Genomic DNA, 19,865 nt, shown 5'->3' on the forward strand with positions numbered 1-19,865 from the left:
CTGCGCGCTCCATTTCCATCGCCTTTCCCTCCCCAGTTAACCCTTTTACCTGTCCATCTCCTCCTCGTACTCTAGCTGTACGTTACAGCGCAAAAAGCGTGTACGTGAAGCTGACAAGCCCAGGGATCGGCGGCAGTGCGGTGGGAGCAGGCACAGGGACTCGCACCGCTGGTGCCACGCCGGCCTCGGCCCGCTCGCCCCCGCGGGGAGCGTTGCCTGGTGATGGCCGCGCACGGGCGATCGCCCATTTCGCTGCCCGGGCATCACCCTCCTTCCTCCCTACCCCCGAACCGGGGCCATGGCGACCTATCACGATTCCATACCAACCTGCTAAAATGTATTAGATACAAATTATTGCAACCGTAGTCGGCTTTCCAGAAAAAAGCCCTCACAAACAGCTACTGATCAACCCAAACAGACGGCGTAAGAGCAGGGAATGCTGCATCCTCTTTATTAATGAGGTAGCGTGCTTCACAGCGGACATGAAATTTTCCAGTAAGAGCCTTGCTTGATGGTTTTGTCCCATCTGTGGTTTCTTGTTTGTTTTATACTTCATTACATTTAGAGAAAACAAACCTTAGACAAGCAGGATATGGCTTGCCAAAACTGCACAGCTTAGCAACAAAGAACAGGATTTTATGGAAGAAAACATCCTTTCGATTAACCCACTGTCCCAGATAAACATGGAAAAAAGGAAATCTTGCTAGGTATACAAAAATACAGGTAGAAAGGTCAGCTGTACAGTACTGAAACAAACAAAGCAGACTGAAAAGAAGTTTAGCCTTTCACTAAATTAACTCTTAAAGTAGAGCTGAATTCTTCTAAAAAGAGAAATTCAAACATTTGCTTAGAAACGTCAACTCTCACAACTTGCTAGCAACCGCTGGTGTCAACCTCCCTTTGTCCCATTCATGTATTTGTATCACCTGTATTCTTATTTTTATGCTTTCCTGCCCATAACCAGCTACATCTAGTTCTCCCTCATTAAAAAAAAAGCAACAAAACAAACAAAAAACCCAAATACATTGAAAACAAGAAAAGAACTGACAACACCACAAATTAAATATCATTCAACAACATACTAGAACAGACGAGATGAGTTGATTGGAAAAGAACTTACAGGACTTATCCCCAAAAAAATATTCCACCCAGCTCTTCCAAAGGGATGTTTCTCTCCGGCAAAGGGAGCCTAAAACTCGGCATTTCAGCACGGCAGGCACAGGAAAGACTTCTCTGTTTTGGTCCCTGCTGTGAGGATGATTGATGGTTTTCATCCAAATTTTCAATGATACATAAGCTGTCCTGAAAGCAGACAACTGCAGCCAGGTTCCTCCTGCCTTAGGGAGTTACCAGACGAGCTGTACCTTCTCTCACACACGCTGTTTCTTGGACCCCGTGAACCTTGTATTCTTTCCGACAACTGAAAGGGGACAGAAGCTTCCTTCCCTCACCTCAGTGCACAACCTAACAACTCTTCAGAAACTGAAAGATGGACCAGTAATCTAAAACTCTGCTATGATGAGGGCCTAGCAGGAACGAACCATCACCACATTCTTTATCTGCAATTGTTCAAATGAAGGTGTCTCCCAGATGCTCTGCTCTGCACTTACCCAAACATTATTACTGTAGAGGTAGGTGTACTTTCAGGTCTGCATGCTGGATACTTGGAGCCTCTTGGGCACAGGAACACGTCACTCATGACTTAGGCATGAAAAAAATGCCACAAAGTCTCTTTGTAAATGAACAGGATCAAAACGAGATCTCATGAAAAGGTAAAGGCATGTCTTTGTGGATGACTTTGATGCCTAAATCCCAGTCAGATCTGTGACCATATCATGAGAGAATGCCTCATGTTGCACGAGACATAAATATGTTTCTATAGTTGCCTAACATGCTATCTGTTTTTCCCATCAGGCAAAGTTATTGAGAATAATTTTCTCACTGCAGATCAAGTCCGCAAAATCTTATTACCTGCACACAAACATTCAAACCTGTATCTATGAATAAACAAAGCCAGGAATTAGCATGCAAAAGAAGCTCATTTTTGTTCACAAAAAATAAGACACTCCCTATTAACTTCTGCACTTAAAACTCAAATAGATTTTCTTCAGAAATTAAAAACTCAAATAAGAAGTTCCTACTGACAACCAAGGTCCCAAAAGTTCCAAATAACATCATAGCTCCAACAATATAATCCTGTCAAACAATCCTACATTTTCAGACTCACAGACTAGAAATATAAGATTTAGCACTTTGAAGACACAGAGTGCCAAGAACTGTAAAAAGGTTTGCTTAACTGAAGCTTCGACCTAAGACAAGTCAGAGGGCAGTTTGTCCCCACCTTCAAACATGCTTTAATTAACGAAGTCCTGCCACATGACATGAAAACATCTACTCAGAATTTAGCTATGATATGCGAAAACTGCAGAATTGCACTGCGCCAGATTTTTATCTTCAGCTGAACAATGCATCAGTGTCAATCCATTAAGAATATCTTTAACATTTACACCATTAACAGCCACCGTAACATTGTGACATATTCAAAGTCAAGTTCATGCATAAGTCATAAGCTCACTGAAGGCCTACATCTGAATCTGCATTAAGTAATCATACCATGGGCGGTGCTGCTTCGTCCATCAATTTCAATATGAGATTCTGTGCTTGCTCTCGAACTTGGTCTTTGGCATCTCCCATACGATCTATCAAAGGCAGGAGAACTACAGGAGAGAGGAAAAAAAAGAAAAAAGATTAAGCACTCAAAGAAGATTTTCTAATGCTTAAGGATATTTCCTAAAACAGATTTAAGATACATCTCATTCAAAAAAAAAGTTGATTTGAAGTTGGTCAAAATCTTTTAAAGTCTCAAATCTATTTCTGAGTATGCTGTCTGATCTCTCTCAGCTGCTGAATGCTGCAAAATTAATTTTCCTGTTCTACTCACAAAAGAAATAACTATCACCCTATTTTTTGAAAAGGTGATCTGAAAGCATTTTAACAGTACTTACTGATTTTAAAGTAGTAATTGAACAATAGCGTTGCCAGCAGAAGAAAGGGAACAGAATCAGTAACTCAGGAGGTCTCCTCAGTCCTCTCGAGAAGCCATTTCTGTACCATGATTATTACTGGACAAATACACTGCTGAAATGTCAATTTTCCCTCCTGCTGTATCTGAACACTTTGTAATTGTCCTAATCTGAATATTTAATTCTACTGAATCTGGATATTCCACTGACCTCTTTAGCTACCATTATCAAGTTTTTGCATTTTTGATCTATCTTCTTTTCCCTTTCTCCTCTGAATAAATTATCACAGCTATCGTAATTTTACAGTTTGAAGAGAAGGGCTTGGGTTTGTTTGATTTGGTTTGTGGGTTTTTTCTGTTGTTTCGTTGGGGTAGGTTTTGTTGTTTTGCTTCGTGGGAGTTTTTTCCCTTTTGTGAACACAGAAGAAACATCCAGAACTCAAGAAGTAAATATCGAGTACACAAGTTGACCTCTCCCTTAAATTTCCAATCACTCTTACACTTACTGATTACATTTTTCTTCCTAACTGTATTGTTCCGTTACTATTTTCAGCACTTGTAAACTGACCTTTTACCTGTACCACATGTTACTGGCAAGGTCTGCTACAATAACCTGACTGTTGGGCAGCTGAAGACAACTCTTGCTTTACAGAGAGGGAAGCAAACACGGCTACCGAGAAGCTGTTCCAGCTGAGGGAAACACAGCGACCGCCAGTCCTGCGGGAACACGGCTCCTTTGTGACTAATTAGCACCCTGAGTCAGTTGACGGAGCTGCAGATACCAGGGCTCTGCTCAAATCACTAAGGCAAGCACAGAGAACAGCTACTAGAAGCTGCTGAACCGAGGTGAGGTCATCGAGTTAAACTAAGCTATGACACAACCTGCAGATTGCAGCAGGCGTAGCTATGAACACACCAGCCTTTGTCACTCGTGGAGCTCAGACAGAGACAGCCTGCTGTGGGAGCTGTTAAAGGGCCCAAATGTCTGCAGGCTTGACTTTTTCCCCCCCTAAATCCCAAGTTTCTGGAAGACCCCATATAAGGCATGATATATTCTGTTTGCATAAGACAAATGAAATTAAGCTGTTGAATGCTGGCAACCACTAGCTCATTTTCAGTTTGGTAGTTCATCTTTTCCATCAGAATAAGCTTCAGTAGGAAATTATTTAAAGTTGGTTGGCTATCGCTGAAGTTTGAGAATGCTCAACCAGAAGAGTATCTCCACCACACATATTCAGTTTGAATTCCTAACGTCTTCATCACTTATTCTCCACATGTTAGACATGTCTAGGGAGAGCTATAGTCAAAAATAGCTGAATTGTGTTAGTTGTCCTGTCTATGAAAGAGTGGGATACGCATCTCCCTACCTAAAAGTTCTGACAACATTTGAGACGTTAAGGTCTATCCCAGTATCCTGTTTTGCTGATCACCCTTCTCTCTTCCCTACTCCAAGCCTCCTGGCCTCTCCCTAGTCCTACCCAGACAAAATCACAGACCACAAGAAACTGAGTTCTCATAAGAAACCTCACCTAAACCCAAGACAGCAATTACAGCTGAACAGCAGAGATGACAGTAGAACATAGGCTTTTGCTCTGCATCAGGATAAGCCAGTCCTGTCACTAGCAAACAGCAACTTTGCCTGCTCACTGCCCCAACCATTGTTTCCCCCTCACAGCCCATATCACCCCTTGGACCAGCATTTGTCTGTTTACAAGGTGAACTAAGGACATCCTCAGACATTCAAGATGATATACACTGTCAAACAAAAGCAGGAGCTAAGAGCTATGTTGGAACTAAGCCAACAGGAACAGTCCTTAGAAAGCTGAGTGTTTGTACACTAAGATTTTATCAAAATATTTTACCTTTGCCATCTTTAGGCAGGTTTCTATCCCTACCCGCAACAGCCGAAGTCACACTTACAATACAAGGGCATCCTTTAACAAAAATCAAGTCTCTGCTTTAGAAGATTTGAGCACTGCTACATTCCCAAGAATGGATGACCAGAAAATACATCACTAAGAACAATGCTTCCTCCCCCGCCCAACTTCATTCCAAATACAACTGAACAATCATTTTGGCTGATACTTTTCCTTTAAGTTTTATATGCTTTCTCATCAGCATTATCAAATTATCATCCTTTATGCTGCAGTGCAAATATATGCATCGAGTCATTTCCGGAAGCAGTCTGCAAACTAAATCTCAAATAGACACTGGATTTAAAAGACAAGTGAGGAAGGAGAAACAGAACCATGCATAAAAGCAGTAATCAAAGTGGTAGCCTCCTAACAAGTTATCCACTGAAGTATATAATTTGTCACATTCGGTACAGATTCACGTATTCCTACTGTTTTATATTAACCTTATCCATCTTACTACTTCTGTTGCCTAATTATTTCAAAGGTGTTTTGGAAAACCTAATAACATATGACAACTTGCTTCCTTTTATTTATTGCTGCTGATATGCAGAGAAACATTACACTAAATTTAGGAGACACTGATTCCCTTTGCAGTTGCTGGTTACCTTTTTGCAGAGCCAAGCACCACTATATCCCATTTGATTTGCCTTTTCACCACACTTTAGCATTGTCAAAGCTTCCTATTATTGTAACCAGCCACTCGTGAGTTATTCCTGTTATGATTTCTACATTGCTATACATGATTTTACAGGTTTTGATAACTGAAGAAAACTTAGAAGTGTGAGTAAAAGTATTCTATAGCACACATTGATTCTACCAGATCTACTTCAAACTGACCTGCTACTTACATCTGCACTACTATTTATGCCTTTTTCCTTTCTAACTGCGTAACAGTTATCTTTCTATTATATCCCTAAAAGAGCTTACTATCCCAAAGTTTCTTCTCCATTGTTTGTATTCTTTCTTGGCTCAGTAAACCTAAACTTGCATGTATACAAACTCACATAATGACTTTATCACCAGCAGGTGGACAGAAGATGCAGGAGTTAAGGCAAAAAACAGCCTGTAGAGTCAAGAGTACAGTCTTGAGAGATGTAAGCATTTATTTCCTATACCGGGCCTGAAGATGATAAACAAGTAAATCACAGAAGTCGGTGCCTAGAACAGCACTCGATGTATTTTCAAAAACACTGAGCAGCTTAAATGTATGACTCCCTGCAGCAAATGCCACAGGTAGCACAAACAATTTCCTTTTGTTAAACTTTAACAAGAATTCCTTCTGTTGTGACACAAATATGGAGCTTTTCAGTTTTTATTATTGCTTACAGCTCAGGCAACAGCACTGAACAGCTGCCATTAAAAAGGAGGGAGGGAAACAGCTGCCTCTGCAATTAGAGCAGTCTCTGTGCTTCTGAGTAAGATGCACCGGAGAGAAAGGAATCCCCCAGAGACTTTGCTGGGCCAGCAATAGGGCTGGTCTGACAGACCCACATGGCCAAGGACTGCTTCCAAGCAAAGAATCATTAGCAGGCTCTCAGAGAGGGCCTCACTGCTCTCCTCCCTCAAGTTCAATCAAAAGCCATCTCAGACATTGACGTGCTTCTTTGGGACTCTCTAGGAGCCAATAAAGAAAAGCATTAATAGGATTAAGAAGATACACGCTTCATCACCAGCAGTGGAAAGAAAAAATACACACTCTTTTTTTTTTTTTATGATACATGCAGGAATCTATCAGGGTCCCAGTCTCAGGAAAGATGAGATGAGAGCCTTCCAGTCCAAAGAGTTTCAAGAGTTAGACCAGTAAGAAAACTGAAAGGTAGAGAACAAATGCTCATGTCAACATTTGACATTTTTTAGCTCTAGGCTATGTTTTTACAGAACTAGGATTAATTAGAAACAAACATAAACCAAGGAAGGCTAGGATTTCTCTACTCTTGTTTAGTGGCACTACGTTTCTGGGTGTCATACAGTGAGGTGTCCACAGACAGCAAGCAGATGGTACTCTAAATCACAGTCTATCGCTCAAGCATGAATCACTTAAGGTAAAATTAATTCCTACCACCAATAAATTCCAGTGCTAGCCAGCCAGGACATAAGCTTTAAAAGGCCGCACAGATTTTTTTTTTTTTTTTAACTAAAGCTTTAGAGAATCTGTCACCAAGATGAAAAAAGTCATAGCTCAAATCAGTTACGACCATTACCTATGACCATTAACTGGGAATGAGGGAATTAAAGAAAATTCAAGGATTTCCTGAGATGTTGCAGGAAGTTCACCTTTTTATTAAATTTGAAAATATAAAAGTAATTCAAGACATCTATTCTGAAGGAAAAAAAAACAACCCAAATAATGGAGTCTCCTCTAAAAGCCTTTTCTAAAAAAAGTTTGAAATAGTCAGCATTTTATTCTAGGATGTTGTAGGATTCAGGAAAATCCTACAACACAGATCCAACACAGCTTTTCCTGAGATCAGTAAGCAATAAAAGGAAAAGGGGAGTATCAGACACAACACCTGACTTGCATTTAGATGCAACAAGGTATCTCTGAAACAAGACCTCTCACATAAATAGAAAAGCTTGCTTTACATTATCCAAGCAATTCAATTTTTTCAGTTATTTGATTTCATTTCAAAGTTTTCTCTAACATCTGAGGTTGGTCATACTTTAAGCAATGACAGGGGCCAGATGATCTTGAAGGTGCCTTTCAACCTAATTTATTTCAGGTTTTACATTTAGGTGTTCTGCAAGAATTTGTAAACTGGAATCCTACAGGAGATCGCAGCATTAGTCTCAACATTTAAATGAAATTAATAAAAATTTTAAAAAAAGAATAAAAATCAGTCCCTAAAACCTGAAAATCCAATATTTTTCTACATGCTACATATGCATGGTAGCTCATGCTAAAACAGTTCTTGGTTTTCATGGTGTTGAGGAAAGCATTTCTCCACACATAATTAAAATCACTTATTGAAGAATCACATCTTGATTAAACAGCACATTTAAGTCTTTTCCATCCAAAAATTTCAATCCTTAAGCAGAAGAAAAAGCAAAAATTAAGAACTCGGGTGTCACTTATCTACATGCAGTCTTAAACAAACAAACATTTCCAAATTCTTGTACCAAATGCTTTTAATCCAAATTCACTCAAAAAACTAACGCACATTGCAAGTCCTTACAACTGCTTTAAAATACATCGGGCAACATACTTGCATGCTTAATTATGACAATAAATTTGGAAGAGCATTTAAATTATTCTGAAGGGTCTATCTACAAGTTCTTCCATCACTTCTAGAAGCCACCTGGGAAAGAATCTAAACACTTCAAACTGGTTTCGCATCTTAGTATTCGGCACTACAACTATCTTCCAAAATTATTTTTGCCCTCTGGTTTCTTTTTACAGTAAGAATTTGAAACTGCTATTGCACATATAAGCAAATTTACATTTTTTGTGTGTGTAAAACATCTATATTCAGACTTACACATACACGTACATATATAACGTGTATCCATGTTGTCTTTTAGTGTCAAGTATCTTTAATTTGCAGATAACTGAAATATATTTTGCAATATCTTTTAAGTTTGTATGTGAAAGTGAATGACTATAATTATATCATAGACTAACAGACAGTCCAATATATGCAGAAAAATAACACCACATTAAAACTGAAACAGATTCCATATACCTTTACTCCCACTCCTTTGATAGTAACCAGAGGGCAAAATACCATTCACTTCTTTTAAAAAATGAAGCTACAAGGAGAGACTTTTCCCAGAAACTCTATCATCCAATCACATCTGCCCATAATTCCAATAGTCTCTTTTACTTCTGATACATAACATTTTAATAATTAACACCATCACCTGGGAAAAGAGATTGCGACAGGGTAATTATGTACTCTTACATAATCTCTTTTAATCACAGAACAAGCAGTAGTTTTAAACATAGAAAGATCTAACACTCAAACACTCCTTCATCTTCTGTATTTTTTCCAGAATATAGCCATATAGTTTTATGAACAAACACATACCCTGATATTTATTGTTTGCAAAGTATTTTCAAGCATCTTCACTGGAAGTGCTAAAAAAAGAGATTCCAATTTTGTGTGTCCAAGTTCCCAAAACACTGATGCCAGCTGCAGAGAGCACGCAATGTGGTTAATCATAAAAGGATGACAACACCTTTGAAGAAAGTTACTGCAACATTAGATTGTTGCCTAGGAAACTGAATTAAGTCTCTTATCAGGCATTATACTTCAAAACAAAGATCACTAACTGCTCTTCAGAATATTGGAAAGCATCTGTCCTCCAACTATTGTATCGATTTTGCCCAAATCTGATTTACGGCATATATGTAGGCTGTAAAGATGGAAATAAGAATAAGGCGTTTGTGTTTTTTGCTTCTTAGCAAAAAGCCTGTAATGCCTATGGGGGTCAATATTCAGTCACATTAGTTATTTTTCTCTGTACTTAAAGAAATCTATTCCCATCACAACTGAACAGGAAATTAAACAGAGGGGGGAAAAAATAGGTTTTGCTATGTTACAGTTTACGCTATTATACTTCCATCATTTACTGATTTCGGAATCATGAATAAAACCAAGTCAGGGTCACCAAAATGTAACACTCTTTAGTAAGATAAAATATATATTTAACGTTCCAGGTATTTCATGACAAATACAGCTATAAAAGTGAAAATCCACCTAGAAAATAGGATTCATTGTATTTTGAAAAAGGCAGAAAACAAAGAAGGTAGATATTTTACTTATACATCTGTCTTTGTTATATTCATGGTGTAACCCGGATCTGCAGTGAGAATACAAGTACCTACAATAACTTACTGCAATAAATGGGAAGTTAACTATATTTTGAATATTTCAAATTAATAATTAAATTGCTTGGAAAAGTTCTACTATGCTTGTCTTCAAAAAATAATATACTCATATTTATTTGATCAAAACAGAATAAAGTAAATATCACATAAAATACTACTCAGACCTCCTGTGGGGCTACAAGAACCTCATTACTTAGTTGAAGTATTTTGTTTCCAAATTTCCCAACATTTTCAGGCTTGATAGCATGATCTTTATTTTCTCCTTATATCATCACCTGTATGAACTGTGAAATCGCAATACACGATTAACCACCTAAATAACTATGTTCACATCAAACAATGACCTAACTGGACATAACCAAGAAACAAACCAAAATGCTAAAATGGCAGTTTGCATAGAAGAGTTGATTCTTCTCAAACACCTAAGTTCCAGGCAGGTGGGGGGGAGCTTATTTTTTCATATTTCTAAGCAATTTTCATCATCCAGATGTAACAAAGAGGTTACATCTAAAACCTGAACTAAAGCATTCTGCTGGAGAAAGTGGCTGCTCATGTCTTGCATGGCTGTACTATTCACTGGGTAAAAAACTGGCTGGATGGCCAGGCCCAGAAAGAATGGTGGCCGGTCACAAGTGGGATTCCACAGGGTTCAGTACTGGGGCCAGTTCTGTTTAACATGTTCATCAATGATCTGGATGAGGGGATCAAGTGCACCCTCAGTAAGTTTGAAAGGAGTTCAGGTTGTAGCAAGGTGGGTGTTGATCTCTTCTCCCAAGTAACAAGCGCGAGGACAAGAGAAAATGGCCTCCATTTGTGCTAGGGGAGGTTTAGGTTGGACATTTAGAAAAATTTCATCACTAAAAGGGTTGTCAAGCATTGGAACAGGCTGCCTGGAGAAGTGGTGAAGTCACCATCCCTGGAGGTATTTAAAGGATGTGTAGATGTGGTGCTTAGGGACATGGTTTAGGGGTGGACTTGGCAGTGCTAGGTCAACAGTTGGACTCAATGTTAAAGATCTTCTCAACCTAAATGATTCTCTAATTCTATGATTCTGCTTTCTTCCAACATCTATAAAGAACTAACTATAGTTAGAGTTCACACACATAGAGTCAGGTATGGCACAGAAGAGACAATACAGATTTTCAAAAAAGAAGTGGTACCTCACAAACTTTTAAGAGCTCTCTGCACAACAGTTGTGCATAGTTCTCAAGAAAGGGCCTTACAGAAGGAAGGTACCATAATGATAAAGGCATGGAGGAAGAGACATCACTCTGGACAGCAGATGCTAAATCCACCACCACTGACAGGAAACAGGTTGTTACAGTAGACCGTCTCATGAATATATCAGGTCAATTTTCAGGAAGCAGTGATGTAACAAAGAAATAGATTATAAATAATTGTAGAATCATAGCATCATCCAGGTCATGCGTGACAGCGCTTAAGATGATCTGCCCCCTAATCTCTCCGAGCATCATAGTCAGACTGTAGTTCCTCAGATCCTCCTTCTGGCCCTTCTTCTAGATGGGCATCACATTTGCTAGCCTCCAGTCAACCTGGACCTCTCAAGTTAGCCAGAACTGCTGATAAATGATGAAAAGTGGCTTGGTGAGCACTTCTGCCAGTTCCTTCAGTACCCTTGGGTACTTCCCATCCAGCTCCATAGACCTGTGTGTGTCTAAGTGGTGTAGCTGGTCGCTAATCATTTCCCCTTGGATTACAGGGGCTTCATTCTGCTCCTCATCCCTGAGTCCCAGCTCAGGGGGCTAGGCACCCACAGAACAACTGGTCTTACCATTAAAGACGAGGCAAAGGAGGCATTAAGTACCTCAGCCTTTTCTTCATCCTTTGTCAACTATGTTTCCTCCTGCATCCAATAAAGGATGCAGATTCTCCTTAGCCACCCTTTTGTTGCTAATGCATTTATAGAAACATTTTTCATTGTCTTTTACAGCAGTAGCTAGATTAAGTTCCAGTTGGGCTTTGGCCTTTCTAATTTTCTCCCTGCACAACCTCATGACATCCTTGTAGTCCTCCTGGGTTGCCTGCCCCTTCTCCCAAAGGTCATAAACTCTTCTTTTTTTCCCCTGCATTCCAGTCAAAGCTCTCTGTGACATAATAAAACCAAACAGAATTATGCCACTATAAATATATGCTGCACCTGTGCTGTTACGGCTTCCTCAACTCAAAAACACTACAACAGAAAGGCACTAAAAGAGGAAAGAAGAACAATAAAAACTGTGGAACCATATGTATATAAGAAACAATTAGACCAGGACTCTTACCCAGAGTGGGGGGAAGGATAGCAGAGAAGAGGCACAAAGACATTAAAACAAAGACTGGCAGTCAAGAAGCTAAAAAATGATGGCTCACCTCTCTAACACAAGGTCTAGCAAGCATCAAGTTATCAGGCAGCCAGTCTAGAACAAGAGTTTTGCATAATTAAGCTTTACTATAGAACACTGTAGAAGCCAAAAGTCTACGTGGGTTCAAAAGCCAACCAGATGAAGCTGTAGGAAAAGAGGGTGACAGGGGAGACACTGAAGATACCATCTGCCTCAGCTGGCCCTGAACTGCAAAACTGCTGACAGCAAGGGGGTCATACTGAAGGAGTCATCACCGTATGTTTGTCCTGTCCTTACTTTCTTCTCAGGCGCTCGCAGACAGATCACTGTCAGACACGAGTCTTTGGTCTGACTTACTAGAGCCATTCTCAAATTATGTTAGGAGTCAAATCTGCGCAGTCAACAGAACATGATTTGGGAAACTGCTGGCTCTTAAGTTTTGCTCAAAGAAGCAGTTTCATGCTCAATAGTGTGCTTTTAATTATTCTTGTATATCCCGGACTATCCACACTCCCAGACTTTTACGACAAAGTTTTTGTATTACTGCTTCACTGACAAAAACTGAAAATGATCCAAATCTTGTTGTAAGACTTGGAGAGACAGCTACCAACCGAAGAGAATTCATACTATAAATCACTTTTTTAAAAAGCCATCTAAAATACTGTTTTCTGCCTTTACTGAGACTAACATTTCAGTGCCTATTAAGCTTATATAAAAGCTGATCATGCACAACAATGACTTGCATATTCAGCAAAATACGCTCTACAGGTCTTGATCCTGGAGACGCTCAGAAGACCAATTTCAGTTGAAGGCACTACTACTCACCTTTTCTTAAAAGTACTACTGGAACTCTGTCTGTTGATGTTGCATATGTTCCATGGTCATCCCCTGCCAGTACTCTTTTTTTTTTAATATAAATGCTACTGAGTACTGATATTTAATTTGCTCATAATTTCACACTACTCAAAAACTGGGACAAAAAAAAAGTGTTTTCAGGCTCACATTTCAAAAACAAAAACAGAAGAAATGAATGAAGTTTTTCAATCTTTAATAATGTTGCTGTAATTTTAAATTCTATACACCACTAAAATATAAATCAAAACAGAGTAAAACTCTGAAGCGTAACGCTGTTCGTAGCTACAAAAGGAGACTGTTCAGAAATCTATATTCTGCACAGCACAATATACCTCGAGTTCCCTTACGCTGCTCCAATACAAAACTAACCAGCCAAAGAAAAACCCTCTGCAACAAAAGATTTGAACTCTGTAGCAGAAATCTACTGCAGTAGTTCTACAGCATCCTGAAACATGCTTCCAATGAACACAATCAGTAACTTGTCATAATCGATAATTCGTATTCCTAAACTTTCAGATTTTGCTGATTTCTTACTTCTCAAATAACAAAGCAGACAGGTAAAGAAGAGGAAGCTTAACATTGTTACAGACAATTTGAGATAGCTGGGGATATAGGAACAAGATGCATGATAATTCACACAAATTTTGGAAAAGGACATTAAACTAGAAAGTTCTGGTAAAAATAGCCAGTGATATAACAATGTTAATGCCCCAGTATCACACTCTCTTTTCAAGGACAGCAGTAAAATGAGTTGAGCAGCATAGTTTGCTGGTACTTCCCAGAAAAACTGTTTCATACTCAGGCACACATAGATCCATTAATCCGAAACACATTTGAGTAAACATTTCACACAAAAATAACAGTTAGTACTTTTTTTCATCCCATAAAAAGTTTAGACTACTAAAAGTCACAGTTCAGTATCTAACAGGAAATGGACCACAGGAGTCTTCTGAGACCACAGGCTTCAGCAGACATAAGGCTCTCATTACAGTCATCTGCAAATAAAACCTTCAATCTTTGACACAAGTTAAAGATAATGCTTTGGTTCCAATGTTCCAATTTTTAGATGACTGTCTTGGGGAGTGGTAAGCAAGCACACAGAATGGGAGTGGTAAGCAAGTATATAGCATGAAACTAATTACTCAAAAGATATTCCTGGAACCTTTAAAAAATCCCAACCACCACCTAGAATTCAGTGATTGCATGTCAAATTAGTATTTACAAGTTCAAGTAAAATTATTTAAATTTCAACAATAGCAGTAAGATGCTTACCAATATATTATAATTAGCTTAGAAAGCTTCCAGCACGTTCCACTTCAGCTGCTAGAGCAGAAAGGGAGAAGTGTCTTACATTTTTGGTCTTAAGGAAAAGAAAGTTATATTTCACTTACCAGTTCCTATATAGGATTTAAAGCGTCCTGATAGTCTGTCAACAAAGGCACCTAAAACATCTAATCCCAGTAATGCTACCTGTTGAAACAAAAATTAGATATACAAAACAGATCACTAAAAAAAAATTATAATATATTTTAAAGAAATTAAGACACATATATGCAAGCATGCTGAAACAGTGTACCTCTACTTAAAGATAAATTAAAGTTCCAATTAGACAGCTGATAATTCCTTGAAAGCTTTCATTAAGATCAAGTTATCAGAATATGTTTGGAATGGATCAAATATATTTATTTACATACACCAGAGCAGTTCAGATTTTTCAGTACTTGTCTTAAAACAGAAAGAAAACAAATATTAGAAATCTAATGATTTAGTATTTTCAACTACAAATTATTAAAATTCAAATTAGTAATTATGAGAACTAAGGAGTTGGAAGAAGTTCTTTTTTTTTTTCCTCTCTGCATCATATATTAGTACTACACTTCTGACTCTCTTTTTCTTTAAAAGATGACTCTAGATGTCTAACTCATTATTAACTGAAAAACAAATTCCTTTGAAACAGGTACCAGTAAGGCTTTAGGCCTTACATCCTCTACTAGGTTTCTAAGCTGCTGAAACAAACAAAACAAAATGCTTCAACAACAGAATCACTATTTAAAAAAAAAAAAAAAAAGTGTGGGGGTGCAGTTACCAGACTCAGAAAAAGCAAAAAACTTAAAATATAAAACTAACTAAGCCCCAAAACATAAGTACTAATAAAAACTGGACCAAAAAAAAAAAAAAAAAACCACATGGTTTAAACCGTTTCACAGATGCTAAGAGCTTATTTCAATCTGGCTACTTAGCTCATCCACTAAGGTCATTACATAGTTTTCCAAACTCCCAAAAGAAAACAACTGAGAGAAGCTAATACTGTTTTCCATAGCAGTTCAGACCACACCATTTGTCCACCTGCTTGTTTAGCTAGGGAAGTTTTATTTCTCTTCATTTCCTCTTGTGGAAAAGAAATAAATAAATAAATTAGAAAACAAAAGGAAGCTCAAAATACTACTGGTATTGTGAGGAACTTGCCAACTATGAACAGAAACTAGATAAGAGGACAATACCTGCTAATATTGAAACAAAAACATCATCAGAAATTATCAGTTAAACTAAATTATCTTAACAAGCCAAGACACTTTTTGCCCTTCACTATCCTGCACACTAAGACTTCATTCTTTATTTCCTATAGTAGTTCATGATAAACATCAGAATCTGCATTTTCACATCTTGTAGTTAACTCAATACGCTGACCATGAAGGTGCAAATGCCAAAGGAAGGATCTCCTGAATCATGGAATCATTTAGGTTGGAAAAGACCTTTAAGATCAAGTACAACCACAAGCATAGCACTGCCAAGTTCACCCCTAAACCATGTCCCTAAGCACCACATCTACACATCCTTTAAATACCTCCAGGGATGGTGACACCACCACTTCTCCGGGCAGCCTGTTCCAATGCTTCGCAACCCTTTTAGTGATGAAATTTTTCTAAATGTCCAACCTAAGCCTCCCCTAGCACAAATGGAGGCCATTTTCTCTTGTCCTCTCGCTTGTTACTTGGGAGAACAGACATCCACCTCGCTACAACCTCCTTTCACATAGTTGTTGACAGCGATAAGGTCTCCTCTGAGCCTCCTTTTCTCCAGGCTAAACAACCCCAGTTCCATCAGCCGCTCTCGTAAGACTTGTGCTCTAGACACTTCATCAGGTTCACTGTCCATCTTTAGACACGCTCCAGCACCTCAATGTCTGAAGCTTGGCCATTCGTAGCAGTTTTTCCTCCTCTTTGTTTTCTAGTAAGACACACATTGCAAATTTTTTCCCCACGCAGACATGAGTACAACTACTCCTCTCCATTAACTACTTATTTTCATAAAACTTGGAACCACATTTTCTTGGATAACTCAATTTCTTTAAGATTCTTATCTGACACAACTGTCCATGCTGACAATGGGCCAGAAAAAAATTGATGAGATCAATGTGAATACACGTGGCCCATGCACACACTATCACATGAGCCTTGTTTCCACAGGAAACTAGACAAACAAGGTCCTCATAAAATCCAGGATCTGAAGCAACTGCATAATTAAGCAGACTTTAATCAACTCATTAGTAGTACAATAGATCTCCTTTTAAACAGGAGGTACAAAACCTAGTTCCAAGTTAGTAAAACTTACTTGGAAATTTACACAATTTTATTACAAACTAAAACAGAGAACAGCAAATACAACTGGTTGCCATCACCGCCTTAAATTAATATACTGCTAACAAGTGACTGCATCTATGGCTTAGGATGAGAAAACAGAATACTATAGTTGATAATTCAGACAAAACGTATAAATCAGCTTTTATGGTAATGTCAAGGCTTCCCAAAAGCTCTTTCCTTTAATATTCTTTTCCAGATTGTCAAGCTCTATGAGACCAAAGACAAAAACCTCAATCTAAAAAGTTATGCCTGAAAGAAATACGAAATTCATTCTGGATATATATTGTTTTCCTGTGCTTCTGTTTCCTGACTACAAGGCCCACCTTAAACTTGTCTTCCAGCGACAACTGTTACGATACCTTTGCCGTGCAAGTATTTGTCTATTAAGGCAGAACCTTTTGTTCTCTAAAAGTACCTCCAGAGAGTCTCTCTTCTCCACACATTTCATTGGCTTTCTAAAATCTCTTGAAGACTTCTATCATTCCAAACAGCAGCAGTTCAGAGATTTAAGAGAGTAAAGCATGCATGGCTGTTTTTTCAATACAGATCTACTATTTACTAATTGCAAAGAAGAGTTCTGAGTAAGATGGAGAGTATTTCTTGATTAATTCCTCCAATGCTTAGCCGCTAGGGTTTGGAGGGGATTTTGTGAGGCTTTTTTGTCTTTTTTTTTTTGGTTGGCTGGTTTTGGTGGCAGAGTTTTGGTTGGGGGGGTGAGAGGGAGTAGTTTGGTTTTGAAGTCACACCTGGGTAGAAACACTGGCCATAAAGTTTTGAACCTCCTTACACCTAAGGGTCAGAGGCTTTGTAACTATCAGAGAAATGGCTATTCAACTTACCATGACTGTTATTGCCAACCAAGAATCTGATCACCCGTATTTCACTTGTGTAATAGTATTTTATTTTGATCAAGACCACCCACTGAGATAATGCCTGCATATTCCATATTTTTGTATCTCTCCCTGTGAATGAGTAAAGTTTAATCACCTCTTATGATGCAAGTCACATTTATCTTGATTAACCGTGCAAGCAGTCGTCAATATGGTGTTGACTCTCTGTAACTATCAAAGATTTGCTTAATGAATGCAGTAGGGGTTCTACTTCAATAATTAGTGTACAAAAGTCACTTCAGTAAATACTATCCATTTAAATATCCTGACAAGTAGTTTTATCTTGTGACGTCCTTCCTGTACGAAAGTACATAGTTCAGACTGCAAGAGATGAGATAAAGCTTTCAAAAGTTACCTTTGGAAGTCAGAGTAAGATATGAGACTAACCCTGGCTTTAAGAAATGCACAAGTAATAAACTCTGCTGCGAAATTCTCATCTCTTGAACGACTACTAAACAAGAACCTTTACAGATAAGAGGTAAGGGAACAGGTTACTGTAGTCTTAGAAGAGCAATCCTCTACTTACATCATGATGGTTACTCTTCAGCTCATACAAAGTCCTCTATGGTCAGCAACTTTGAAAATACAACAGGTAGGAAACTTCATGATACTTGCAGAGTGAGAAAATACAACGTGACCCCAGGCTGGAAGTAATGGGAAACTGCTCTAGTTACAAAATTGGCTCTCATTCCATTTCAAAACAAGTCAGCTGAAGCATACCATTACAGAGTATGCCAAATAAACTACTCCTAATTGTTTTTGTAAGTTGGTCTTAACATTTCTCTGCTTTGATACACAATGTTCTGATTTTCAGTATCTCCTGGTAGGTATCATCTGTGCAGTATTCAAGCAGCCCTTTGGAAGGAGTCCTTAACAATTGATATGAGATCACATCAGCAGCATTCATAGAATCATAGAATGGCTAGAGTTGGAAGGGACCTCAAAGATCATCTAGTTCCAACCCCCCTGCCATGGGCAGGGAAACCCTCCACTACACCAGGTTGCCCAAAGCCTCATCCAACCTGGCCTTGAACACTTCCAGGGATGAGGCATCTACAACTTCTCTGGGCAACCTGTTCCAGTGCCTCAGCACCCTCTGAGTGAAAGATTTCTTCCTTATATCTAATCTAAATCTACCCTCTTTCAGTTTAAAGACATTGCCCCTTGTCCTATCACTACATGCCCTTGTAAATTCAAAAAATAAAGAAACTATCTCAAGTCAAGGCAAAACTGATTTGCAAGAAAAAGGTTCCAAGCTCTCAGATGCTGTGTGGGACCATGCACCAACACAGGCCCTCCACTCCACTATCAACAGAAAACCCTCTCACCATCATCATGGCTGTTTCCTCACCAGCTTCAATGAGGGATCTATTTCTTCGGGGATTAAAATCATTGGATCTGTTTCTTACTCTGCATTCATTAAGCCTTTTGCCTGCTGCCTAGAAAGAGCCTTTGTATGCTGAGACTGATTCATCAGCTCACTATTGTTTGATGCATTTAAACACTGCTTTTGAAGTTCACAGTACAAAAGAAATTAAGGCTTATTTGAACTGGAGTTGGTTAGTTGTCGAGCTACTTTTTAACAAGCCAGCGTCCAGAACCATCCTTGATTTCTCAGATCACAACAAAATTGCCAGCCCAACTGACAAATATTTTGTCTGTTCTGGAAAGGACCAGACTCTTTAGTGAAACCAAGATGTTTCAGCCAAAATGAGATTATTGAGCAAACCAGTGATCAGGAATTGAGCCTATTTCTTGCTCTGCAGCTTGTTCCTTTTCCAGCTCTCCTTCTACGTATTTTCTTCAGCACTGCCACTGCTCTTCTTTGGGTGACTTCCAGGCATCTAACCTTTGCTAGGAAAATAAATACTGTTCTTCAAACCATACCTGGATAACCATGCAGGCTTACTATTATTCTCACCATGATTCAGTAACTCCCCATCCCTGTGAGGGACACATCTCCAGGCAGGGCACTGCCAGGAAACCACCACTACTTATGTCAATTTCCAAACTATCTTAATACAAACATCCTTGGATTTGGATCTCTTCACTGTATATGGAAGTACGGATTCTGCAGATCACAATCTGCAAACCAGTCATGAGAACCTAACGGAAGAATTATGGAGGTCGCTATCTGGAACTTCTAAAGAATCAAGTTAAGGAATTGGACTTCCTGTCACCCTGGGGACAGCTGTGGTATCACTAACAATCAACTAAAACACAAAACAGCATGCCAGACTACGCCCTGCAAGAATAAGCATTGTTCCAGCATTGCAGTGTTTGAACAAGACATAGACAAAAATATCATGAGATTATTTATTTTAAGTATTGTCAGTCAAGCCCAAAGGTATACCTTCTCAATTCTCAAAGA

General features: G+C 38.7%; 1 protein-coding gene across 29 annotated transcripts in view; it reads right to left on the reverse strand.

Moving 5' to 3' along the window:
- Positions 1-19,865, reverse strand: part of CLASP2 (cytoplasmic linker associated protein 2) — a 152,895-nt gene that overhangs the window by 124,951 nt on the left and 8,079 nt on the right. For all 29 annotated transcript variants that reach the window (XM_086615121.1, XM_086615112.1, XM_086615123.1 and 26 more), the window contains exons 2-3: positions 14,355-14,433; positions 2,614-2,717 (exon numbers count right to left, since the gene is read on the reverse strand). In XM_086615121.1, the coding sequence (XP_086471247.1) occupies positions 2,614-2,717; positions 14,355-14,433 (183 nt within the window). The remainder of the gene's footprint in view (positions 1-2,613; positions 2,718-14,354; positions 14,434-19,865) is intronic.

Source organism: Tauraco erythrolophus, chromosome 7 (genome assembly GCF_009769465.1).
Source record: "Tauraco erythrolophus isolate bTauEry1 chromosome 7, bTauEry1.pri, whole genome shotgun sequence".
NCBI lineage: Eukaryota > Metazoa > Chordata > Aves > Musophagiformes > Musophagidae > Tauraco > Tauraco erythrolophus.